The 26,926-nt window shown below is 42.1% G+C and overlaps 1 protein-coding gene across 1 annotated transcript in view; it reads left to right on the top strand.

Annotated features, from left to right (window-relative positions):
* jade2 (jade family PHD finger 2) overlaps positions 1 to 26,926 on the top strand; it is a 184,368-nt gene that overhangs the window by 45,266 nt on the left and 112,176 nt on the right. The window contains exon 4 of the mRNA XM_023413054.2: positions 6,617 to 6,774. Coding sequence (XP_023268822.2) covers positions 6,617 to 6,774 — 158 coding nt within the window. The remainder of the gene's footprint in view (positions 1 to 6,616; positions 6,775 to 26,926) is intronic.

Below are 26,926 nucleotides of genomic sequence, written 5' to 3'. Positions count from 1 at the left end.
GAACATGTCTTCGTGTGTCTGTATGTGCCTGAGTGTACGTGTGGTTCCTGGTTTAAAATGTCAGCTTTCAACATTCATCATCAGTGGTTTCTGTTCCGCTAGACTGTTCCGCTAATCTATCATCGCTCTGCAGATGGTCAGAGACACAAGTCAGTCCACAAGCTAAGACGGACAGGCAAACTGCCTCATACAGCGTACAAACAAACAAGCTATATCAGACCTGGCGCAGGCTTATGCTTTCACCTTGTCCTGTAAAAGTTGCAGGTTCAAATCCCCAGTTCCCGTCGGAAATCTCTGATTGATTTTGTAATATGTATCTATATATAGTGGCAGTTTATATTTCTTTTGTAGCTATGTTTATGCTGTATAGAAATATAATTACTGTATAATTCTTACTAGGTGTAGCAGTGAACCTTCCAGAAATGTCAGTAGTAGTAGTTGTGATAGTTGCTGCAGAAGCAGTGATAGTTATAGTTTTATTGGTAGTTTCTGGTAGTAGTAGCATAAAGTGTTTGTAGCTATTGGTTGTAGAAGAAGTAAGTCTACTAGTATGAGAACAAGTAGTAGAAATCGCAAGTAGTTTGTTTGGAACACAAGTATTATGTTAGTTAGTAATGTTAAGCTCTTGAAACTCGTGGAGCATATTTTATTGTTTACTGTTACTGTGTTTTTACTGCTATAAATCATATTGCAACTTTGTTCTGAAAAGTACTATATAAGTATGATGGTGTCACAATAACTTAAAATATTACCATTACTAGTAGCAGCATTAGGGCTGGATAGCGGAATTGATCACATATGTTGATTCAGTTTGATTTGATTCTTCATTCCAATGTGCTTTCCTGAATTTACTGCATACTGAATAAAACATTGTGCAAAGTAGCAACAATGTGCACTTTTTTATTCTAAATTGTAAACACATTTCACAGTTGTAAAACTGTAGACTAAAGATTAGTTTTCCCTAACAAATGCAAAATGTCTAAGAAACATGATAAATCTATTTTTTAGGTCCACATGTGCAAAACAGTTGAGCAAGAATAACTGGACCACTTACAAGGGAGTCATCATTATGCATTTTAAAAACATAAACGCTATCCCCATGCAGCTGTGTATGGACTGTCAGTAGACATCCACTTTAATTATCACTCTGAGCACAGACGGGGCAGAAACTGACAGTCTGCTCACTAATACATCTGCACTATTAGTGGAGTATTTGCAGTTATCATAATATTATCAGTACAGTCATATGTTCTCATAGAAGTCTTTTAATTAAAACTTAAGTCATTCTATAGTTGTAGTAGTTTTAGTAATGATAGTAATAGTGAGGGTAGTTCTAAAGGTGTAAAAATTAGTGATGGAGCCTTGATCAGTTATCAGACGGATAACTGACGCTCTGCTAAGTATGCCTGTGTTTTTGAGTGTGATTATTAATGCCCGTCAGGCTGGTAGCCCCCCTGCTAGTGCAACAGTGCACGCACATGCATGCACACACACACACACACACACACACACACACACACACACACACACACACACACACACACAGTACACACCCCACAGCCCCTGTTCATGTCATCGGTCCAGATCTAGATTGGACTTAATGAGAGCCCTGCATGCATACAGCCCATAACTCAACACAGCATACTGATCTACTGACTGACTGACTGACTGGCCAGGGGAAAGTGTGTGTGTGTGTGTGTGTGTGTGTGTGTGTGTGTGTGTGTGTGTGTGTGTTTGCGTGCGTTTGTGTGTCTACGTGTGTGTGTGTGTGTGTGTGAAACCGATTGTGTTTATTTGACCATGGCTGCTTGTGTGGCTCTGCGCGAGCGTTTGTGAGCGTATGCATTACTTCCAGTGCGTGCGTGCGTGTGTTTGCGTCTGTGTGTGTGTGTGTGTGTGTGTGTGTGTGTGTGTGTGTGTGTGTGTGTGCGTGTGCGCGCTCGCGTGTGCGTGTGTGCGCGTGTTTGCGCGTGTGTGCGCGTGTGTGTGAATTTTCCTGCTCTCACATTAATGCTGAACAAGAGTTTCTGTGGAACCTTGTCTGAGCAGCTGAATCTCATCTATTCAGTTTCAGTGAGAGGTCATTGATCACTCGGCGCTGCGTGATTGGATAGCTTGTGATGCAAACCAAACTGATGACGGAACAAAAAAAATAAAAAATTAAACTTGAGTTATTGAAATGCAAAGGAGTGCGACATTTATAGCATGACAGCCCGTCACATTCGGGGAAATGAGGCAACTCAGGATCTCTCTAGACAGAAACTCAATAATTTGATTGTTGCTGAATCATGATTTGGAGAGAAAGTTATTATCTGAATTGTAGGATTCCAAAACTGAATGATCAAGCTTTTCAGACATTCACAGGCTGTACAGAAGAGAGCGGCAGATGTTGGCGGTGTCTCTGGTGTGTAGATAATTGTAGAAAGAGTAAATGAAGCTATTTCCTTTCAGCTAACCTCGCTGCAGCATTTTTAGGAAATAATTAGGTGTTTTCATCGTGTTACAGCAGAAAAATAAAAGGATATGCGTAAACAGACTTGATGAGCATCTGACTGAAAATGGCCAGGAACGGCTGAATACAATGCATGACGGTGATGACATATGAATTAACTGCATGCTAAAGGGGATTTTCTGTCTGTCTGTTGGAAAATTTACTGTATCATTCCCTCTTTTGTAGGAGTTGGGCATCCACTCAATATGTTCATTTGCGAATTATGATTCATCAAATTTGGAAAGCTGAGTGGAAATGGCAAAATTCAATCAGATGTCCTCAGAACAAAGTTATTAGGCTTGATCGATGTGGAAAAATCTTTCCAGCAATAAATAAATCATGTGATAAATGGAGAGAGAAATGCACTTTTTGAGTAATTACTGAAAAAGTTTCCATGGCCGCTCCAGGCTCATTGCACAACAGCCTGTGTCCACCAAAATCCGCCAGAAATGACATTAGTATTGTCAATCTCGTACATAACTCTTCATTAGTTGTTCTGTTATAATACAGCCAAGCGCTTCTCGTTGTTTTTTTTTTTTGTCTTTGCATGAAATACAGCCGACATTAACCAACTCTGTAGAGGATAAACAAGTTACTCAAATCTAATCAGCTCTTGAAGGACTCTGTTTTTTTCCCGTTTTTCCGCTGGATGTGTTTTCTGACTCTCTGAAAGCCGGGGGGGAAATGCACCTCATTTGTATTTCATATTTTGCGCGGAAATTTCCTCGACAGTTCGGAAAACAGCAAGCGCTCGCCTGCCCTTCTACCTGTCTGACTTTCTGCCCGTCTACCTGGTGTTGTCATCTTTGGTTATAATGCTCCATTTCCATCTGTCTGCCAGCCATCCGTCACAAAAAGAGCGTCTGTCACACAAAGAGCAAAAAAAAAAAAGAAAAAGACGAAGAGGGTGAGCGGTGGCAGAGAGGGTGGAGATGAGCTGGAGAGGCAGAGAGATAGAAAAAGGCAGGACATAAAACTGCAGGAGCTTGTAATAGTGTTTCCTAGACATTAATTAGCCGCAGTCATTCCTGTACAAACACACAGTAATAAAACTGATATACTATCCTCTCCTCTTTCTCTCCTCCTTTTCCATCCCTTCTTCTCTCCTCTCATTTTCTTTTTCCTTTAACCTCTCCTCTTTCCCCTTCTCTTCTGCTCTCCCCCACTGCTGGGGAGTGTGACGAAAGAGTGAGAGAAAGTGGGTTGAAAGGGAGAAAGAGACAGAAAGAGGAAAAAAGAAAAAAAAAAAGAGAGAAAGATTAAGGAGGAGTGGATCACCCTCAGTCTCTGTCTCTCCTCCTCTCCTATTGCTGAAGGGGAAGGCAAGATTCATCATGGCCTTGGCTCACTGTCTAATGCGCACACACACACACACACGCGCACGAGCACACACACACTTTTTTAAAACACTCAGGCACGCACACACACAGTTATTCACACAGTAAAACATGCAGTTGCATACCCACGCACACACACACGCACACACGCACACAGAGGAACAAACACATGGGCAGAACTTGAACGTGCACATGGACATTCATGGCGTGTTGTTCATAAACACACACACACACACACACACACACACACACACACACACACACACACACACACACACTCGTCCTCTTGCTCCATTGCATTATTTATTTGTGCTGGCTGGCAGACGGTGCAGGCAGCCAAGCAGCAGAAGCAAGGATGCTGCTTTTTACATATGGCCTTTTCATATACTGGTCTGTGACACAGACACACACACGCACACACGCACACACACACACACACACACACACACACACACACACACACACACACACACACACACAGATCCTCATCTGTCCTTGTCTTTCATCTCTCTTTTCACTTAAATTAATATCACTCCCTTTTCTCCTCTCCCTCATTTCCCTGTCGTCCCACAGCACTAAATCGTTCCTCCTCTCCTCTCCTCTCTTCTCTCCACCTCCCATTCAGTTGTGCTTCTTCACTCTGTTTGATTGCTTTTGTCCCCCTTTCTCTGGTTCGTACCTCTTTACATCTAGTTTGTCTTCTCTTTTTCTTCAGCAGGTCAGTGTTGATGTGCACCCTTTTGTTGTTCTTGTATTCAACTTAAGATAATGACTCAAAATTCAGCACCATGTTCAGTTGAAAGTACTGTTTTTTTTTTTTTTTGCTCCATTTAAAAGTAAAATACGTCTTACATTTTAGGTTCTCAAAGAGGAAAAAAAAAAAAACATGCACACATGCCAGAAAGCTTGGTGTGTCACTATGACAACCAGCAACCATGTGCGGTCATGTCTCTTAGCTGCAGCATAAAAACACTTGCATAAACATATTTCGAAGGGTTTTTATGCTCGTCTTTAAGGCATCCACTTTGAACCAGCAACCTCATGATCACAAGTGCCTTTATTATATAGTAGGAGTCATAACTTTATATTTTAAAAGCGATATATATATATATTGTGATATGGATAATCTTATGGAAATGGAAACTCTCTCTCTTTTCCTCTTGTTTTTGTAGATTTCACTTCATGTTATTAATATTTTCGTCGCCTCTTTCCTTGAACAGTTTCTTTTATTGCACTCGCTCCGTCCAGCAGCACGTCCTCTGTTTCATTCTTATTGGTGTGAAATTCCCGATGAAGGTCGCTTGACTGAAAAATAGTGATTTAATAAATTAACCATAAGGGGCGACGGTGTGCTGGTGATTATTTTTTTTTTTCTTTTGTTTTTGTTTTGCATTTTGGCCTTCTGTCCTGCACACCTGTCGGTTTGCAAAGTTTCATCCTTTCTCTCACAAGTTTTTTATAACACTTCTTCTGCTTTGTGTCTCTTGGGTCAAAAATAAACAAGGTAAGGAAAAACATCACACATCTGGGCACCGAGGGAGAGAGGGAAGAGAGATGGAGAGAGGGAAGAGGTTAATGGAGAGGAGGAGGAGGAGGAGGGGGAGCGAGGGAGTAGGACAGAGGAGAAGAGCTAATAAAGCAGGGATAAGCAGGCTTAGAAAATAATGATAAAATGTAGAGTGAAGTCATACGGTTGATTTGGCACCAGTGTGTGTGTGTGTGTGGGGCTTGTTTTCCTATGTGAGTTTGTGTGTTTATGTGTGTGTGTGTTCTTTGCTGATGTCCTTGACTATATGACTGATAATATCTTCGCTTCGGGTCCCTGTTAGAACATGTCAGAACAGACAGACTGTGTGTGTGTGTGTGTGTGTGTGTGTGTGTGTGTGTGTGTTTCTGTCTGTGTGTGTATCTTGTCTTTGTAGGTGTGTGCGTGTTCACATTATGTATGAGAATGATTGTGTCTGCATGAATACACCCACTCCCTCAGGTCACACACACCCCTTGTTTTGTTTTTATAGAGTCCTCCTACGCGCTGTACACACACTTTTAATGAGTCAGTAGGTGGTTTTCATTTGGCTACAATTTCTCCTCATTTCACTCTCTTACATCTCTTCCTCGCGTCTTACATGGGGGAGACAGTAAGGGAGAGATGTGAGGAAAGAGGAGTTGAGGTTGTAATGAAGCGAGACGTCTTCCTCTCTCGGCGTCAGCATCATCTAAAGCAACGTTAGTGGCAGATAACGGTGTCACAGTGGATCACCTGTCAGTCAGCTACAACTGCTCCGTGTTTGTATTTGTGCTTGTAATGTGATGCACTGTATAAATAATAAAAAAGATGCACAGTTGTCAGTGCCAACACTTTTTTTTTTTTTTTAGGACAAAACAGAGCATGAAATAATAGTCTCTGTCTGCTGTCTCTTACAAAGAACTTAACCATTAATTAAACCATGATCTTGATTCACGCCTCTATCTGATCTCGAAATGTGTCAAGAGTCGCAGAAACCCGACCATGGAGTGAAGAACAAATGCATTTATCTGCTCCCAGGTCTGAATAAAAAGTGCTGTACTGTAGACTTTCTCTTGCACCGTTAAGTTGAACTGAATTAGGGAGAAGATGATCGCAAAAGCACGCTAAAGTAATCTCGCAAATTCACAAAAAGGTCATGAAATGGATCACCCATTCCTTATCTCTGTCCTGCCGTCCCACCTCCTCTACACACTGCTTTCAACCATCTAACTGAACCGTGTTTCTTTCTCTCCCCTTCCTCTTACCTCGCTGCCCGCGCAGGTGTTTCGTACCGACTTCATCACAGCCATGAAGCTGCCGGACTCGGCCCAGCTCGGCCCGGACGACTTCTACGTGCTCTCAGACCCCTGGAGACAAGAGTGGGAGAAGGGAGTACAGGTCCCTGCCAACGTGGAGGCCATCCCGGAGCCTGTGGTCAGGTAGGACACACCAAGGACATGCGACACACACCACACCCTTGCGAGAGTTTAATATTGAGCGAATGACCACAGGTGATTCTCCTTTTTTTGATTTCCATTTCAGTGAGGTCCTTGAAAGGCAGAATCAGTCCATGTTGTCTTTTTTAAGACTGCTTTTTCTGTGCCAGTATAATTGGACAGGAGGAATTGTTATCTATTTAACAGTGATTCAGTACCGGTTGAGCCTGTGGCTGTAGCGCACATAGACATTATGTCACCGCCATAAACACACAGACACTGGCGGAGTTCCCATCACAAAGAAAAAAAAAAAAGATCTGTGAGTTATGAGATTTGAACATTTGTTTGCCATGACTAATAGTTGTTCTGGAAAACTGCCTAATTCTCAGTGGACTTTTGGAAAAGTTCTGAAATTTTAGACTCTAGTACAACGTCGATACGACTGAAGTCATTTCGATAAATGTGACATAACGAGCGTGCAGCAGAGAAGCCATGAGAATTGAAAAGTCTTAACTGAGATTATCCAACAAAACAAATCTTTTTTAGCTGTCACACATTCATGAACATTTATGGAACAGTTCAGGGAAAAATCTGACATTGAATTGTAGTGAGAAAAACTGCATTTAAACTGCATGTAATTACACTTATATGGGTTATATACTTGTTCATGGAATACATGCACACACACCTACATGCGGTAATCTACGCCGACAAACAATCTCTCACACACACACGCTGGGAAGCATGTTTGAATGCTCATGCAGGGAGCGAAACATGCACAGACACAGAACCAAGCTGGTGGGCAGATGTGTGCAGGCATGCACTTCGACCCACTTATATTCACTCTCGTACTGTAGATTAGTCTGCGCCCCCCCCCCCCCCCCCCCCCCCCCCCCCCTCCCTCTCCCTCTCTCTCTGTCTGTCTCTTTCTCTCTCTCACCCCAGTAGGTTGTTGTGGCTCTCTAGTACTACTGCAGCTGCTTCACATACCCATGTGGTTTGTTTGGCGTTCTAGGAACTAATGAAAATGCTCAGACTGCCTGGTAATGCCTGTTAGACAGACATGTCATACTGGGAGGCCACACACACATACACATACGCATGCACGCACGCACGCACATACAAGCATGCATTCTCTTTGATAGGCAGACAAATTATCCAGTCATGTGAGATTTCTGTTAGTTTTTTTTATTTTTTTTACCTGTTGCGAGAAAAGCGAAAGAAGTCAAAGAAAAGTAAAGAACTTCTGTACGTTACATTTTTGTTGCCTATGAAACAGCCAGAAACAGAGTGAACATGATGAGTAGAAAATGAAAAGCCTGATAAATGTTTTCCACCTCTTTCATTTGAAAGAGTTTAAGTGTGTGTTCCTCTTGTTTCTACTCTTGAGTTTAAGTGTTTGATGTCATTGGAGGCATTTTGTGTCATTTGTCTTCCTTTTTTTTCCTCCAATGAATTAAAGGACTAGAGTGGAAAACACTTATTATTCTAAAAAAAGATATATATATTATGTCCACTCAGTCTGTCTACTTTAAATAAGGTTAAAAAATTAGCCTGTTGCTAATTGATGATTGAGCTTAACTGCAGCAAAAAGGAGCTGGTTGGTGATTGTGTGAGTACAAACTCCAGGCAGATCCAGTGACATACAGTAAGCGCTTCAAACAAACTATATGCAAACTGCGAATCAAATAATCAAGTGTTGCCGAATGAAATGTCATACCTGATGAGGAAACCTGAAACAGTCTCTGACTTGCAAGGGAATACGCTTGCATAAACAGTTTCACTCGAGAGAAGAAATTGAGTTTCCAAAATAGAAAAACAAGAAATGAAAAATCGAGTTCCTCTGAGTCTTAATGAGGGCAGGAGACAAAGGTAATAAATAATAGAAATGAAAATGCAAAAAAAAAAAAAAGGAATCTGGATCATTTATATGATTCTGAGATTGAAAGGATAAATGTGTCACCCTTACTGTTTACATTGTCTAATAGGATCATATCTCAGGAGACACACACAAACAGTGCGGAGCTGAGAGACTGAACAGAGCCCGAGAGCAGAGAGATGAATGAGCAGATTGGGAGAGGAAGAGAAATGGCAAAGATAGGCAAGGATAGATGAGTGAATGGGGGCTTATCTATTATCTTATATGTGACAGAATGATAAAGTGATATACAGTGATGTTGAAATGGAGTGAAAATGGACAGATGAGATAAAGGAGAAGACGGCAAACGTAAGTGTGACCGAGCTGATGGTCTCAGAGTCTCAGACGGAGGTGTGTTCATCTTTTTTTGTCTCGTCTGTCATCTCGACGCCCCTCTTTCTTCCCCTGCCTCGTTCTTTTCCTCTCCTCACGCTGCTCTGTGATTCGTTTGGGCTGAAATCACCAGCGATGCTTGAGACTTCCTTGGATTTGCCCATACAAGCCTCTGTGGTCGGAGCAGAATCGGCGGTAGGAAACCTTATTCCCACACAGGAAGTCATGTCTTTTCAGAGTTGGGTACAAAAAAAAGAAAAGAAAATCCTGGAACAGTCCACAAACTCCCCCTTTTAGAGTACAGGGAAAGAACAGCGTCCCGTACTTTGTAGAACTGAAAAAAACAAAAGGCATCAATGAGTAGATTTGATCCGTTGTGTGATAACAGGATGTCATGTATATCTGGTGTAACATGTATACATGGTGGGGCAACACCGAGAGATGAAATTGATTTAACTCTCGGTGCAGTGTTGTAAAACCTGAATGGTTTGCAGCGCACGCGGTAGAACTGCCGCGAAGTTGCACGATGTTCGCTCTCTCCATCGAAGAGCAACAGGCTCGTGTTGGTGCGAAGCAGTTGTGCCGCTGATCGTGTGCGGAGGGTCACCGTTGCTACCTTGTGGCCCAGGTGTCGCCAAACACGTGGGGGTTCTTTTTATTCCTCAAAAATTGACAGTTAGCTCTCTGCGATTGTGGCAGTGCTCGTACTACTTTCACTCATTATTTCTCTTTATTGGCGAAGAAGTTGAAGAAGCAGTAAGAAATGTGGGTTGAGTTGAGGAATGTTAAAGCAAACAGGGGAAACGGCTCACCTGCCTCTCTTGAATGCAAAATCCTCCTTCCTTCACCTCTAAAACTCACTAATTCACATGTTTTATCAAGGTTTATTCGAGTTATTTAGTTATTCTAAATTTTGCTCATATTAAAGAGATTTTGGTAACCCAAAAATAAGAAAGCATAAAGCATGAGAAGCATAAACATGAAGTGAGGTAGTTTTCCCTCTCTCCCCCTCTCTCTTCTATTTATGTCATGTTTCTTTCCTGTTTCTGTTAACTATTTTTGTCCCCATCTAACTCTCTCTCTTTTCCTCTTTTTCCTTCCTCTCTCTTCGATGTCTTAATCTCTACATCTCCCCCTCTCCTTGCCTTCCCTCCTCCATTTCTCCCACCTTTCCCTCTTCCCTTCGCTCTAGTCAAGCCAGAGGCGCAGACACATTTTTCTTTTTCTATTTTTTTTTTTTTTTTTTTTTTTTTTTTATGAATAATGACATCATCTCTAAAAATTGTTGGAGAGGAAAAGGGCTGCGGGCCCCGTCTGGCTTTGACAACACTCCTCTTCCACATTTGCCTCTCTCCTTGGACCATATTTGGCCGCTGCGGCATGATTTTCGGTAAAACTGTTTTGGCGGCTGGTGTAGAGGTCATTATGGTTTGATGTTGTTTTCTTTGTGCCTCTCCTTACCAAAACACAGCGGAGGAGACGCAGGGAGAGGAGGAAGATGGTCTTTTATCTCTCCTTCATTCTCTGTCTCCCTGTCCTGCACTCCCATTATTTCTGTCCTTTACTTGCTCTCTCCCTCGCACTCATTCTCCCCCTCCTCTCCTCTCTCTTTTTCTCTTAGCACTCTTTTTTCCTTGTTACTTTATCTCTCCACATCCTACCTTTCCTTCGTCTGCCTTTTATAATTTCTGTCTTTTTCCTCTTTGACTTTCTTCTTGCTTGTCCTCCTGTCTCGCTGTCTCTCCTCCCCTCTGTCTATTTTATTTTATCACTCTCTTTCCCCTCTGTTCCTTTCTCTCTCTTACTCTCTCCCTCTTCCTCTCCACGGTTTTGTTGGGGCCGAGTGGAAGTAATTAGCCGTTGCGTAACACTGGCTATGTGCAGACAGTGAATGGGGCTTTGGCAGCGACTCGACAGCCTCAGTCCCCAGTGACAACGCCGAGCCGGAGAGGGAAATAATTACACATACACATGAGAAGATCTGTGCCTTTTCACGAAATGAAAGAAGTGAGATAGTGGTTATTTTATTTATTGCTTCATATTTTCCCCCCTTGGACTGGTGGCCGAGTCGGTGAATGTGAACCCGTTGTTTGTGGTTTGGCTGGCTACGCTTGCGTTTTGAATGGCGTGTAAAGCTGCGGCCGCGGGGAGCGTCACACGGAGAGGCTCCTCACCAAAGTGGTTCATGTACTGCAAGACAAAAAGATTGATCGTGCAGATTTGAGAAGGTTTTTGTTTTGTTTTTTTTGGAACATCATACCTACATACTGTGTATTTCACAGAATAGCAATATTTGAAGTTATCATTGGTTGACACACTTCAAGTGTGTATGTAAATCCCGAGATGTAAATCTTGAATTACGCTGGGATTGCAGGACAGTGGGATACATCATGTCCCCACTGATGGAATATCTGTAGTCAGGTTTCCGGCAGCTGTGATCATATGCAAAACTTGGGTGAGATACACATGGATGCTATGAAAAGCTTCAGTCAACACGCTTTAAGCCGTACTTAGAAGGGATGGAAGGTGCAAACACTGAGGGCAACAAGGCCTTTTAACAAGAGAAAAGTTTTTCTGTGCGACACATTTCTGTGAAATTACTGCTCATGATAAAGAAACTGGTTTTGTTTATTTGATCATAAACAACCTAGACATATAACACCTTACACAAAGAAGAAAACTAAATCAAAAGACACAAATTGTGTGTAAGGACATGGAGAGTGAACACAATGAAAACATAGATACTGTGCCTTAAAATCCTTAACTTGTTGATGGTTTACACATCCCAGCGACGTGGCTAGGTATTTTTGAAGATGCCACCTGCAGACATGTTGGTTCAGATAGTGCAGGCATACTTAGCATAGCAAATACAGCAACTCCATCAAACACAACTGAAAGGAAAAGTCAATTTCAAATTTCGACTATTAGGCTGCATGTGTTATGACAATCTGACAGCTGCCAAATACTGAACACATTATTACATTACAGAGTTGTCAGTTCAAGCTGAGTACTGCTGAAAAAACATTCAGTAATTTGTTGACATTTTTTTGTACTTTTCAGGACTTGTGAGAGCTGAGCACTTGGCAGGTTCAGACCGGACAAAAAAAATATAATTGCGCTGGACATTCCCCCAATAAAACTGATTGAGGCGGAATAGAGTTTCTGAGAAGGGAAGTACATATGTCAAGCTTTGCATTCAGGTGCGGGTACAACAGGAAGTACAAGCCAACACAATTTGAATAGATGGATACCTATGGAACTTAATACAGTATGTAAAACCATGGGTCGTTGCTGATTAAACAGGCAGTTTCTGTTTATATATACAAATTCACCTGTTCACGCACGCACACATGCACACGCTAGCGCTCGACAGGTATGCAGATAAAAAAGGCACACAAACACGCCCTTTCACTGGGACAGACAGTGCAGCAGTGGGTCAGAAGGCTAATCGCCCACTAATAACTCAGTGACTGTCTCAGGCACACACACAGATAATGGATTGAAGAGAGCCTGAGGGCAGTAAGATGGATAGAGAGATGGAGAGAAGGACAAATAGCTGGATACTATGTCACGGCTGGTGGAAGCAGCAAAAGGCAGGGAGGACACCAAGCACAGGCACGTGGGCAGGTGCAGAGGAGGGAGTTTAAAGGTCCCTTATTTTAACTCTTTTTCTAGTTATATCTGTACTGTTTATGTGTGTGTGTGTTAAACACTTCCATAATGGTGTTGATTTGATTTTCTCCCGCTTTTCTAAAGGGGCTCTTCTCTGTCCCAGCCACACACGGTCAGATTCTGCTGCCAGGCAGAGGTAACCGCCCACTATTCATCAGCAAATGCTCCGTTTGGCTGAGCACAGATGAACTCACAAGGCGGGCCTGGGATCAGATTTGGCGGAGGGCTATGGAAAAAATGGCTGCATCAGTAACACGTGGATCGTAATATACACATTTAAACACCTACGTTTACAGTTTATACAGCTCGTCCAGCTCTGCGCCCATCGGCACACTTCTCAAACCTGCCCTGACAGCAGCCACACTGCCGCTCCCTCGCTCTCGCTCACCCATTCGCTCACTCCGCTAGTTAACTGTTAGCCGTTAACCTGCACACTATAACATTAGTGCTGTCTAAACCTGTCAAGATCGCCCAATTGGCTTTTATTTTACACCTCAGAGTTTATAAAAAACATAAAACACAATTGGAAACCCATTTTCACAATATGGCATCTTTAATAGGTAAAATGATGAGCACCAGGCTTAAAGGATGGACCAGGCTGGCAGGTACAGCCAACAGGTTACAGCAGGGAAACACGCGGAGTAACACATGGCCGGCTCTAGATCCGGCTCAATCCAGCTGGGCATCGATTGTGGTGCTGGGCAGCTGCGGCTCCGCGTTGCCAGGCAGCTGGGAGCCTGGGAATCTGGGTGATGGTGAGGCGGTGGCCAGTAGGCCAGAGGTTAGCCAACTGGGAGACAAGGCTGGTGGCTAGCAGGACCCATGTAAGCCAGCTGGGAGGGCAGGCAAACGTGACAAACAGGAACGAGAGGAAGCACGGGAGGTTCTGTGGTAGTTTTATGAGTTGAATAAAGTTGATCTGTTTGCCTAAAATAGTTTTTTGGAATTGTTGACAATTCTCATTGAAATCATGGGACACAGCGAGCAACATTTTTTACTTAATTGGTGAATTAGTGTATTTGTGTGGTTTCAGTGAGGAATGAGCGGAATCATGTTTTATTTTCAGTATCTGTTTGGAGATAAGTAAGTCAGTACACTGCCATGACCTAAAAACTGATTTTATAGCTCAAAAAAGGGCATTACGCCAGAGTTAGACGCTGGTGGAGAAAGGAAAAAAAAAATAGCTCAAAGCCACAGTCTAATACAGTCTCTCTGTGTGAGAACTTTTAAAAGACATTAACGGATGGTCCCCACATACTCAATATAATCATACTCTGGTCCAGATCTGGACAGTTCAATCACTTCAAACAATTCAATCTGGACCTGATACAAAGTTGAGCAGATTGCTTTCCAGTGACACATTTTTACAGTTTCATGTCACCTTGCATACATAGTTTCAGGTGATGGTAACCACAGTAAACAATAACATCATTGAGGTTGGGCACTCAAATTAAATGTTCAAAAATAGCCAATGCAAATAAAGGTTAGCCATGAAAACTCATGTTCCTTTTTTATGTGTGCAGAGCAGAAGACCAATGCCTTATACAGAATCAAACAGATAGCCATTGTGGAGTACATTAAAGTGCCCAACATGCCCAGTTTTAGAGGTTTTGTCCCTAAACTTCACCAGCTGAAGTCGTCATATCAAGCAGCAGAGTAATTTTAGAATCAATAAAACAAGAGCGGGCGATGAAATCAGCATTTAACTACAAATATAATGGAAAAACTTAAATCCCTGGAAACTCACTAATGAACACTGAGATCAGTGTCTCTGCCGGACCATCAAAGCTTTTGTGTCAAGTTTAAAGACTTGAAATGTCACTTTTTTGTGAGTTTTTAGAACTTAAACATCAGTCACATAATCCACTCTTTTTGGACCTGTGACACTGTGCCAAGAGTAAATTTGGCAAGCGGACCTCTAAGTTTTATATTTGAGTAGCACTGGAATACTTGTTCATAGTCAGTCATATGAAAAGAAAATCTCTGGTATTCCTTTTATTCCTTGGAGAAATTATTAAAATCTGTAATCCTTGTCTGGAAGAAAAAGAGCTGGGAACAACCCAGAATAAATCTGACATTTGTTTCTCCTTTTCAGTGTATCTGATGAAGACAAATAGCCTGTTAAAGGTCATGACAAAAGCATTGATGCAAGTACATCGGTGACATGCATAAAACAAGAGGAAAACAGGGAGGGATGAAGGAAAAGAGAGTTGGTTAGATGACTGAAAAGCCCCTTAGGGATTTACCCTGCCCAGCTGCAGGCCGTCCACCGCTGCTTTAATAAGTCGTTGTGTATGAATGTTCACTTTTATGAGAACACAACTGTATGCGTGCACATATGTGTTTGTATGTATCGGTATGGCCACAACAACATCTGGAATTTCACCCAAGATACCCTCTGATCTTTCCAAAACAGCTCTTCATCAGATAATAAGATGACTAAGAGCAGCATCATCGGCCTCATCATGTACAGGGTCAGTGGGTGCACACGGGACTAATTGCTTCCACACACACACACACACACACACACACACACACACACACACACACACACACACACACACACACACACTCTACTGATTTTTGTTGGTAGTCCAGTGCACTGCGGTTCTTGATAAATGGCAGCAGACGGATGGATGAATGAACAGTTGACAGGCTGGTTTGCACATACATGTACTACGTGTTGAACTGTTGCGCTGGGAATTGCCCCCTACATGGATGACATGCAGAGCGAACACACTGGATGAACGGAAAACTTTTCCATGCATGAATTAATTAACAAATGTCTGGCTGAAGGAACCGTACTTACTACAGCGGCCACAACTGCAACTTGCATCACACACATCTGGAACAGTTAAAACACAGAGCGACTGTATCTTACTGCTGGGTACCGAAGTGCAACGACAATCATTTTCATTGCCTTTTGAACAACATATTAAAAAACCAATTCAATCCCCGGAATCTGAAGCATGTAGGTTCATAACTTATGCAAGCTAGCTAGAAACTGGAATCTTGTGTAGCCAGACTCATTAGCTTCACTCTCAGGTTTTGGCGTTTGGAGTTCAACCAAGTGAGTAATTTTTTCACTTTTGTGTTTCTTTCTTCAGACCTCTATCTTATCATAATCATAGAAGTTTTTGGTTTCCCCTTGTTGGCATGGTGAAACCTTGGAAAAAAGACAATTCAATAGCTGCTCCTTTGCTGTATTTCTTTCTTTCTGTACTTATATACCGGTACTTGTATGTTTTTTTTTATGTCCTCGACATTAAGTTGTCATGCAGGAATCTCTAGACAAGTAGAAAGTTCATACTTACACCACTGATATTACATGTGGAGTAGATGATCAGATTAAATTTTGGAGCACCTTCCTGTATAAATTTGCATATTAATTAGAGAACACTGATATACCAGAAAATGCTGTAGTTCCTTAACAATTCAAGCTGACAAGTTCAAATGAATGCCAGATCTGTGGTGCACAAAGACAAACATGGTGATGTGAAAAATCTTTAATCAGCTAATTGGCTTTAGTAGGACAAAAATATATATATTTTTTATGTGAACACAATAACTCAAGATGCAGTACACCACAGTACATAATAGGAACATCATACTTACACCACAGGTAACCCATATAAAGTAGATGATCTGATTAGATTTTGGTGTGCCCTGCTGCACAAATTTACATGTATAATGAGATAAAACTGATGAAAACTGATGCGCTGTCTTCAGCCTTTTATTGGATGGGAGCACGCTGCATAGTTGTGCACCAACAGCAATGTGCAAATGTTTTCGAGAAAAATGAGGAGAGCCTTCAAAAATAATATCATGAATCATTTTCATTTATCAGTGATCAACTTCATGCAAAGTGCAGTAAACGGATAAAAACTAAATCAAATTCTTGTAAAAATTTCTTGTAACCACCTTTTGCATTTAAAACTGCACCACTTCTCCTCACTACACTCGTGCAGGTAGGTTGCTCCAAGCATCTTGGAGAACTTGCCACAGTTTTCCTGTGGATTTAGTTTGTCTCTTCATGTGATCCCAGACTGACTCCATGATGTTGAGATCAGGGCTCTGTGGGGGCAAGACCATCTGTTGCAGGACTCACTGGTTGCATGTTTGGGCTTACTACCGTGACTTTCTGACTGACTGATGGGAAAACCTACTGACTCAATGTCCTTATTAGAACAAAACTGCATTTTTTTGGATGATTTGATTGGCAGCCAGATACAACGAACTGCTGAATGAATAGATCAATTGGCTGTTTACTGGATGGATGAGGAGATGAGCTAATGGCTTGGTAACTAACAGCAAAGACTGGGAAGAATGACTTGCTGACCTGTTGATGGACAGTCAGGGTTATGACAAAAGCCAAGTCCGCCCGCATTAACTCATCACCGCATTGCTATGAAGGGTCAGTGGGTGTATTTCAGACCACAGGCTGATTTGGTTGCTTTTGGCTGGATGGGCGAGTGAATATGAGAACTGTATTTCTTAAAGTATGGGCTAAGGAGCCAAAATGGGCCCCTGCCATCTGTATCTGGTAGGTCCCCATGACAAAACTAATAACATATTATAGTGAGAAATAGCTTTTGATCTCTTTCCTGGGGGAAGAGGGTTAATAATCTTCCCACTGAGGCAGGAGGCGAACCATAATGGCAAATACAGTAACATAATAATACATTTTCATTTCTGGATGAGTTCACCAAGTCACCGGGTATATCCTTCACCGCCGTTGATGGAGATAACTTTTCTTACTGAACCATGCCTGGTTGATTGAGTCTTTGACTGGCAGTGTGATTGACCAAGTCACTGGCTGACAGGCTTATTGACTGCAGTGGCTGACCCATAAGCTCTCTTTGACTGCCTCATTGATACAACTGCTGGCCACTTGGCTGACTGGTTGCCTACCTGGCTGATTACCTTTTTTTTCTTTTTTTTTTTCTTCTTTGACCTAATGAAAAAGTGTATGGAGGTGTAATCTCTGTGTAGTCTTTGCAACTAGCGAAGCACAGATTTTCCACCACTACACCACTTGACTGGGTCAGTGGGGCTGTCGCTTACCACATTTCAGGCTTTCTGCCTGACTGGCTGAAGAACCGCAAAGACCGCTTGCCTGGGTGGCTTGCTTGTCGACTGCCTGGCAGAACAGCCATTTCCCTGACTGATTGAATGGATGAGTAAAGGGTCAATGGGTGGTTGAATGAAAATAGGAGAGAAATTCTCTGCCCTCTCATCACAACAGAATGTGGTTGGGTCACCGGGTGCTTTATTAATCACGTAGAGGACATGCTGCTTTGTTTCCTGACTGATTGGAATGACTGGCTGACTGGCTTGCTAAAGTGACATCTGGCAGTCTGAGTGAACTTCCCTCTTGTGCTGCTGGCCAGCGTCCAACCAGAAAGCACAATGACTGTATGAGTGGTTCATCTTTGACCACATTTTTAGGTCAGCCGCCTGACTTTATTGACTGGTTGGCTGGCTTACTGACTGGTTGGCCGACCTCACTAAAATGACAGAGAAGTCGGAACCGGCAGGCTGACTGAATGACTGGTTGCCTGACTGCCTGCCCGGCTGGCAGGCTGACTCTCTGACCGCAGTGACTGAGCGTTGGCCAGAACCGAGCCGGTTTTCTGGTTCCAGAGGGTGAGTCAGGCTCCAGCAAAAAACCCATTCACCTCTGGATGCTCGCGGGCAAAGACTGACTTCAGCGTGGGGACTGCAACATGGGAAATTTAAACATTTCACCTCCAAACAATAGGTTTTAACCTGCTGAGATGTGTGTGTGTGTGTGTGTGTGTGTATATGTGTGTGTGTGTTGGAGGTGGCAGAGCACCAGATCCAACAGCAGCCTCCCAAAACCCAAATGTGTTTGCATGTTTCCACTGCACATTCCCCACCCAGAGATTCAGTTAGCAGGTTTTGATTTATTTAACCTGCATTTAACCAGGGCACTGTTATTAAGTGCCATTGAGGAAAAAAAAAAAAAAAACTAATTTGGAAGTTTGACCATAAACGCAATAAGTAGCTGATGCTTGTAAAGGGAAAAGTATGAAGAGAAGAACTGGTCTGAGTTGATAAATGAGTGCAGCTTTCCTAAATTACATTGGGAGAAAAACCATTCTGTGTGTGTGTGTGTGTGTGTGTGTGTGTGTGTGTGTGTGTGTGTGTGTGTGTGTGTGTGTGTGTGTGCATACGCACGCGCACACGCTTGTGTGTATTAAAGCAATTCCTCAGTTCACAACCCAGCATGTGTGGCGTGTGTGGCTGTTGGTGTTTACTGCAGGCTACCCTCAGGCTCAGTGTGGGTTGATTTTTTTGGGTGTGTGTGTGTTTGTGTTTGTGTTTGTGTGTGTGTGTGTGTGTGTGTGTGTGTGTGTATATGCATGTGTCTTTGTTCCCCACATGGATGTCATGTGAGTAAACCCAAGAGCCATGTGTGGGAGTCTAGACTGTGTTTAGGCGCCTGCATTCGTGGATGCACAGTTTATGTATCCGCGTTTCTGTGTGTGTGTGCGTGCGTGCGTGTGTGAGTGTGACACATGGGACTTATCCCTTGGGTATTTTCTCGGAAACACTGATACATCTCACATGGGAATATCATGCACCTCTTTTCTTGCTCTGCTACGTTAACACTCATTCTCTCTTTTAGTTAGACACACACTCGCAAACACACACATTCATTGCATTCATTCCTCCTTTTAAAGCACCGTCTCATCTCCTCTCCTCTCTTCTCCTCTGTATCCAGCTCCAGTAGTTCCTCTGTGGTATGGCAGATCAAAGCCCTTTGCCTTCTGCACTGTGGGTTCAGCAACATCTGGACCAGGCCGTCCGCCTTTTACCAGTCTACCATCTGCCAGTTTCACTTGACTTGTGTGCGTGCGTGCGTGTGTGTGTGTGTGTGTGTGTGTGTGTGTGTGTGTGTGTGAGTGTGTGTGAGTTTAATAAACAGACAGAAAGAGAGTGAGACACAGGGGGGGAAGACGGTGGATAGATAGTGAAGTTCCCCCTCTCTCTTTTTTTCCACTGTTCCCTTTTCTTTGTGAGTGTAGTCAATTATAATAACTGTAATATTTAATGTGTCGAGGTGGAACTGACACCGACACTCCCTTTGTGTCTCTTCTTTCTTCTCTTTCTCTCGGGGTCTTGGCGTCTTGGCTGAGAGACACTTCATGAGGGTTGCTAGGGTCAACTGACTGTCAGTAACAGTTTTGTGCCTCTCTTCTGACCCCACCTCCACAACTCTTCATCCCTCAACCAGCGCCTTCAGCCTGTTTGCCAAGACGAGGTCATTGACTTTAATGGTCAGATGAGGGAGGCTGCTGCACCCTGGCCGGCCACTTAAACCCAACCACCTCAAGGACAGTAAACACTGTTTACTCTCAGCAGTTTACTCACTCAGCAGAGCCCTGAGGCCCAGACCTCACATAAAATCTCCTCCCCGGATTTAGATGGATGGATGGATACAAAAAAAAAATGTAGATAAACTGACAGATGAATAGATGGAGATTGATTGACACATAAGACATTTTCGCCTTCGGTTTTTGAGGAGTAAGACGAAAGTGTATCGGATAATGTGAGTTCTTTGCCATTATTCTAAATGGCAAAGACTGCAGGAGAGAAAAATAAACTGTTCAGAGATCTGTCAGATTTTAATGCTCACAGCGGAGACACAGCATGAAGGAAGGTCTGTAGATGTTTTTCTGGTAAATATTGTTCAGATGCAGTTAGGGTTTTCCTGCAGGTGTTTTCCCTTCAGCCCATGTGAAAGACAAAACCAAAGCATTTTAGCTTGTTACTTAATACGCAGCTTTTTTATTTATTTTTTTCATTTTGGCACAATGCAGCAAAAGAAAAGCAGCAGTAGTAACAGATCTTTGTAACCTGTTAAGAAGAAGAATCTGCACCATATGTATGTCTTTTGAATTTTGGTTTTGGAAGAAAGATTCCTCACTCCTGTTTGTCTAAAAGGGACCAGCTGTGATAAAATTGGCATGAAACAGTAACTTTTCTGACTGAAAGTTATCCTTAAAAGATAAAAGCCGACGAATATGGTTCCCTTTGGGGAGCGGTGGAGAAAAAAAAAATGTTAATATGTAAAAACTGATTTTTCTTCTTGAAAGTCCCCAAACAATAGTCAACCAGCACAGTTTAACCAGCATACGGCTCTCGCATCCTAATATCTCATCAAATAACCTTTCCATCTATTATGGAAAAATAAGTGCTGATTCCACCTGTGTATAACATCATCATCTAATGCACAAATTAGCACATGATGTCATACAGTGTGTGCCTCAAGACAGTGTCTCCTTCAAAGGCCTATTTTCAAGCAGGGAAAACCCACAGATATAAAGTACCTCCCTCTTTTTGCTCTTATCTAAAAGTAGCCAACATTAAAGACCATCTGAATGGTCTCTCACTGTCTCACTGTCTTTTCACTGGGATAAGGATAAACAAAAAAAAAAAAAAAAAAAAAAAGAGGAAGTGAAGGGGAGAAAGAGGAAGTAATGGAGGTTGAGGGAGACAGCCAGACGGGGATAGAGACGACTGGGGGAAGGAACAAGAGGCAAAATGGAGGAATGGAAACGGAGAGTGAGGATGGAGTGAATTACCCAGAGAACGAGGGGTTAGAGACACTGATGGGAGGAGGGATGTTCATGGTGGAGGAACTGAGGGAATAAGTAAACAAACAGGTAGATGAGGCGGTTGAGTGGAGCGGTACACCAGACTGTAGATCTGCAGGGAATGACAAAGAGAGGGAGAGAGACTGATGGACACACAACAGAGCTTTCGCCATTGCTTCAGCAAATAACGGTAGTACCCCCACTCGTCTCTCCTCTCCTCTCCCTTGTGTTGCCCATCAGCTGTTTTCTGTGTATGTGGGTTTAATGGAAGCTTTCAGGCACAGAATTAAAGCAAGAGGGAATGTACCTCTGAGGAGCAGACTTAAAGCGTTGTGCCATGCGAAGGAGTAATTGAAACAAAACTCATGAAAACATCCCAGCAGCAGGTGAGGAGGATTTTTAAGGCTGGGGAGAAAATCAGGGGAGAGGGACGTCTGGACTATGTTGCTCGACCTCCTGCCACCTGCGACCCGACCTCGGATTAAGCAGCTGAAAATGGATGGATGGATGGATGAAAAAATCCTAGGGCTAAATTAAATGTTTGGTCCTCATAATATCATAAAATAGTGACAAATACTAATCACAGTTTCCTAAAGCCCAAGGTTACTTCTTCAAATTAAATGTTTTGTTTGACCAACAGTCCAAAACCTAAAGCTGTTTCATTTACCGCCACATACGACGAAGAAAAGCAGAAAATCTCCGGAGTTTAGAAAGTGGAAATGTTTGGGGTTTTTGCCGGAAAAATAACTTTAATTGTTTAGGGTTCGGGTTAGGGTTTAATAGTTGCTGATAAATATTTTGTCAATAGACTAATCGTTGCAGCTCTAATGTTAACAATAAAGACGTTAGAGCAGAAAGGAAAGTACGGAAAATTGGCACTTGAACTGCTTTTACAAGCAAACCTGATTTTTAGACCACAAACTCTGGCTGATGCCAAAGTCGTTGATAGGCTAGAGAAACATACCAATCCCAGCCAAAGCATTGACTGCACCTGTGTTGTGTTTGTTTCTGTTTCCAGTAAGAAGGTGGTGTTTGTGACTTAATATGCGACAGAGCTGAGCATGTTTTTAGCAGCCGCTGTCATCTGGAGGGCTCGCGGTGGTGGTGGTGGTGGTGGTGGTGGGCTGTTTTTGAAGTGCTGGTGGGCTTACTGGAAGTGTGTCAGACAGCAGAGGAATGCAGGAAGAGGGTGGGAGTCTGTGTGTATGCATGTGTGTGTGTGTGTGTGTGTCTGTGTGTGTGTGTGAAATGTATGGAGGCAGTACTGGGGTAGCCCCTTACTCTTGATGTGTTCATGTGTGTAGTATGTGTGTTTGGACATGCCTGTGTATGTGTGCGTGTACACGTGCGTGCGTGCACGCCCAAGGCTTCATTGCTTCAACCCATTATTCCACCCCCTCTTGTCTCACTTTGAAAGCCTACAGGGGTTTCCCACAGTGTCTGTGGTAATAAAGTTGACACTGGGCTTGGTTTAGTGCCTACATAGAGCAATATCTTCAAAAGAAAAGCACAACCATGAATTTGGATCCCTTGAATAAATAGAAAACAACTGTGTTGTTGCCTTGTCTGGTAAAACACGTCTGTCACAGGTTTCCATGTTAAAATGAATATAAACAAACATGAAACGTGACTCAAATCAGAGTTTTCCCATGACAACAGTGGATGAATTAGGACAAATATCCAAGGTTATCTATACTGTCCCTCCAGAGGAAATTAGTTTCACAGTCACAGGAAGAAAAAGGAAGACACACAATAACAAACAAACCACAACAACTTGATATCAGTTCCATTTAAAACTTGGTATGTAATCATTCTGTGCTTCCCCTGAGACCGTTTATAAAAAAAAAAAAAAAAGGCAAAAACAATAAGTGATGCTATATGAAATTTATACTACTAAAAAGCCAGTAAGCTATGGTGTTCAGTTGTAGCCCCCTGTGGTTTAGATTGGGATCATCTTCCTTGAAATATTGAAGCATCACAGGAGAAGAATCACAAGAGTTGATGGCATGAAAGGAATCAAAGCTTCTACAGATTATTAGCAGATCGTTCCTCATCTTTTTTTTTTTTTTTCTGCGTGGTTGGGCTGACATGTTTTTCTCTCGAGTTTTTCAGAATTCAAGCCAATTATTGGACTGTTTGGCAAAGCCGTGTATGAGAAATGACTTTTCTTTCCGCTGTTAGATGCTCTCCCCAGACCCTCGTAGCAGGTTGAAAGAGAAGTATGTTTTATGAAACTAAGAAACCTGCAAGTCTGTAACATTTTATAACACGTCCTTTACACCGCTGAAATTTGAGAAGTTAAATCTGCCGAGTCATGTAAAACAGTTTAGAAGGAATAAATGTTCTGGCCAATACTGCTCAATTAAAAGTTCTCTTTGCAAAATCTTAAGTTACGAGTAAAACACAAACAAAAGTAGCTATATTACTTCATATTAAATGATCTTGAATTAATGTTTAACTAAATGTACTGTTGCATATATTCTTTGTGCATTAAAAAGAAGCAATGGCAAGACACTTCCTAGCATCTTGCAACTGGAAATAGACGCAGAGTAAAGCGTAACACAGAACTGCAACTTTTAGGGAACCGCTGACATTTAATTGCAGCAGCAAAAGTTTATTGTAATACATGTAGCCAAAAAAGACTAAAGAGAAACAGAACTAGGTACAGAGTAATGTCTCAGATTATTACTCTGAGAAACTTTTGCTCTTCATTTCATCATTTATGTACTATGCCGTAAACACTGGGTGTTTATGTACTATGCTGTAAACACTGAGTGTTTACAGCATTTGCTTGGGTTCATAAGGAATTCCTTTCATGTACAGTGCTTACAAGATGCAATTTTTAACCTTTGACTTTCTAAATAGTTTTTGCCGTTGTATTTGTCTTAATGTGTCAAATCTCTCCGTTTCTAAACCATCATTTCTGACACAACTTGTCATTGGTGATTATTGTACTTTCAGAGATCTTTTCTGGATCCGTGGCAATGGTCAAACAGACAAGCACATTAAGACACCACGATTCAAGACGCACAAACAGATGAGCAAACAACAGATGTAACTTAATGGCAGGATAATCCAAGGGGAATATATGGTATGAGAATAATGAGGCTGAACAGGTTTGTGAATGTAATTTTAATACCATCCCTCTTTATCTATTTGAGCATTGACTGTCATTATATTACTGAAATTGGAAGAGGAATGCTTTCCTTTAAACTGCTTTACAGGTAAATGTAAGATGTTCATAGAAACATTTATTTTTCCTAACGCTGCTTAGAAGTCACCAAATGAGACTCTTTAACGTTACCAACAACTTGGACCGGAGCCAGCCTCAAAATTGAAAACCCCGCCGTATTTCACACTTTTGGTGATTCTTCCTGGATCAGAAGCAGCTACGATCAATTTATCAATAATAGCAGTTCTGGCTGTGCTGATGTTCAGACAGCTATGAAAGCTCTGTGACCGCCATGAGTTGATGCAGAACAGAGCTGAATTTCCCTTTCCAGTCACAAATATCTGTTTTATAAAGGGAAAGTATCACGCTGGCAAAAAAATGTTTCCCTCCTTCTCCAAGTGGTTTCTCCTCTCGTGCTCCTTCCAACCAACATCCAAACTTCAGCTATACCCATCCCACATTTTTACTGAGTTCCATCAACCCCCCTCTTACCCTTTAACCACAGACCAGGTGTGTGTGTGTGTGTGTGTGTGTGTTTGTGTGTGTGTGTGTGTGTGTGTGTGTGTGTGTCTGCGCTGTGTGTGTATAGGTGTGTGTGTGTGTGTGTGTGTGTGTGTGTGTGTGTGTGTGTGTGTGTTCTCTGCAGAGAAAGAGTAGAGGTACAAACAGAAAATTGCACCCAGTCAGCCTTTCACACATCTGGCTGCAACTGCACTGTGGTTGCTTTTGTAATTAACAGGGGAAGAAGGTTAATGAGGAACTGACATTAAAATAAAAGAGATTAAATTAAAGGGCCGAGAAAAGCCACAGTGTTTTTTTAACAGATTTATTTTGTGACCTGTGATTGTTAAAGAAAAATCAGCAGTAGGACAGTGCAGCAGTATTATGAGTCTTTTGGATAGTATTAGGTTGAATGGTAATTGTAATGTTTTGTCCACGCCCATTTACATACGTGCACAATATTAGAGGCATCACTATCCTATACCAGCCTGATTAATGAGACTAGTAGAAAGAGGACGTCCCCTTTGTTTAATCCCGCCCACTGACTGCTGATTGGATGGCTATTTCAGAAGCAGCTGACAGTTGCGCTGCACTAGATCTAAATGAAGAAGTCTTAGACATGGGCAGTGAGTCAGATGTCGCGTTCACACCAAACTACTATGCTGACACTAACTTCACCAAAATAATTGGTAACCAAACTATTTCCTTACAGTATCATTCTGACATCACCTGTGTCCAAGCGAAAAGAGCATCACTTCCTGTTTTGTGCTGCAAATCAATCATTCAGATTTATCTTGATATTTTGCCTCGGTGGCAAACAGAGCAATTGTCAGAAGAGGCTACCTTACATCACGGCAAGCGCCTTGTTTGTTTGTGGTAATTAGACTAATATCTCAAAATTAACATGCTAATGATTTACTGATGTTAAAAATGCTACACTTAGCACAAATACGCCACAGGTTTGTGCTGTATTTGCTTGAGAAATGTTGATTTAGCAAAAGAAGAAAAAAAAAAAAAAAGTGTGGGGAGAAAAAATCCTTGCGTTGGCAAAAAGACAAATTGCCGGCAGGGAAGCTGGAGGCTCTGCAGTGAAGAAGCTCTCAGTATCGGGCTGCTGGAGGAGCACAGGCAGAAAGTTGGCCTATTAACTCTTGTCTTGGGGTGACACACAAGAGCAGACATGGAGAGAGGTGGGAGTAAGTGCTCTCACTTTCTGTCTGTTTCAATAATCCCTCCCTCTCTGCTTCTCTTTTCATTTCACACCCTCTCCATCTTTCTCGCAAGTCCTAATGTCTCTCCCCATCTGCTTTCGGCGCCTCTTTAGATTTTGTGGGCAGGACGAGCTCGGGTCAGGACCAAGGTGGGCTCGAGTCATACTGTCAGAATGTGAATTTGCCAGTCACCCTGTCACCATCTCGCCGGTTCAGTGTTGGTGCCCCGCTGTTTTGTGGCACCACAATCGTGTCTTCAGTGAGTCCTGTCCAGATCAAATGTGCTTGACACTGCCAAGTGTGTCACTCAGGCCACTAATGTGTTTTCAGTCTGTAACTAGTACTCTGTCTGAGTGTCACAGAGAGTTTTCTCTGTTCTAGTTTTAATATTCAATGTGCTGACAACAAAGTAAAAACCAAGTGAAGTTTCAGGTTTTTTTTCCAGCAATATCCCTATTAACATTTTCTAATTGCTTCCAACAACAAAGAAACAAATGAGCTCTCATCCACAAGGGAGATATCAGAAAAGGCAAATAGATTTTCTCACATGAAAATTAGGCCTTCCCTTACATTTTAGACATTTGGAACAGGATGCAAAGAACAATAAGAAAAATTTAAACTGAAAATTAAAAATTGATATAACCAAATTTGAAAAAAAAAACTAAAATTATTATTTTTTTTTTTTTTTACAATGTATTCCCATATACATATATGTATGTATGTA

This window comes from Seriola lalandi, unplaced genomic scaffold (assembly GCF_002814215.2).
Source record: "Seriola lalandi dorsalis isolate HSWRI2012SDOR001 ecotype SW California unplaced genomic scaffold, Sedor1 jcf7180002054502, whole genome shotgun sequence".
In the NCBI taxonomy this organism is placed as follows: Eukaryota; Metazoa; Chordata; class Actinopteri; order Carangiformes; family Carangidae; genus Seriola; species Seriola lalandi.
The sequence above is the reverse complement of the archived record's forward strand: the minus strand, read 5'-3'. Positions and strand labels throughout refer to the sequence as shown.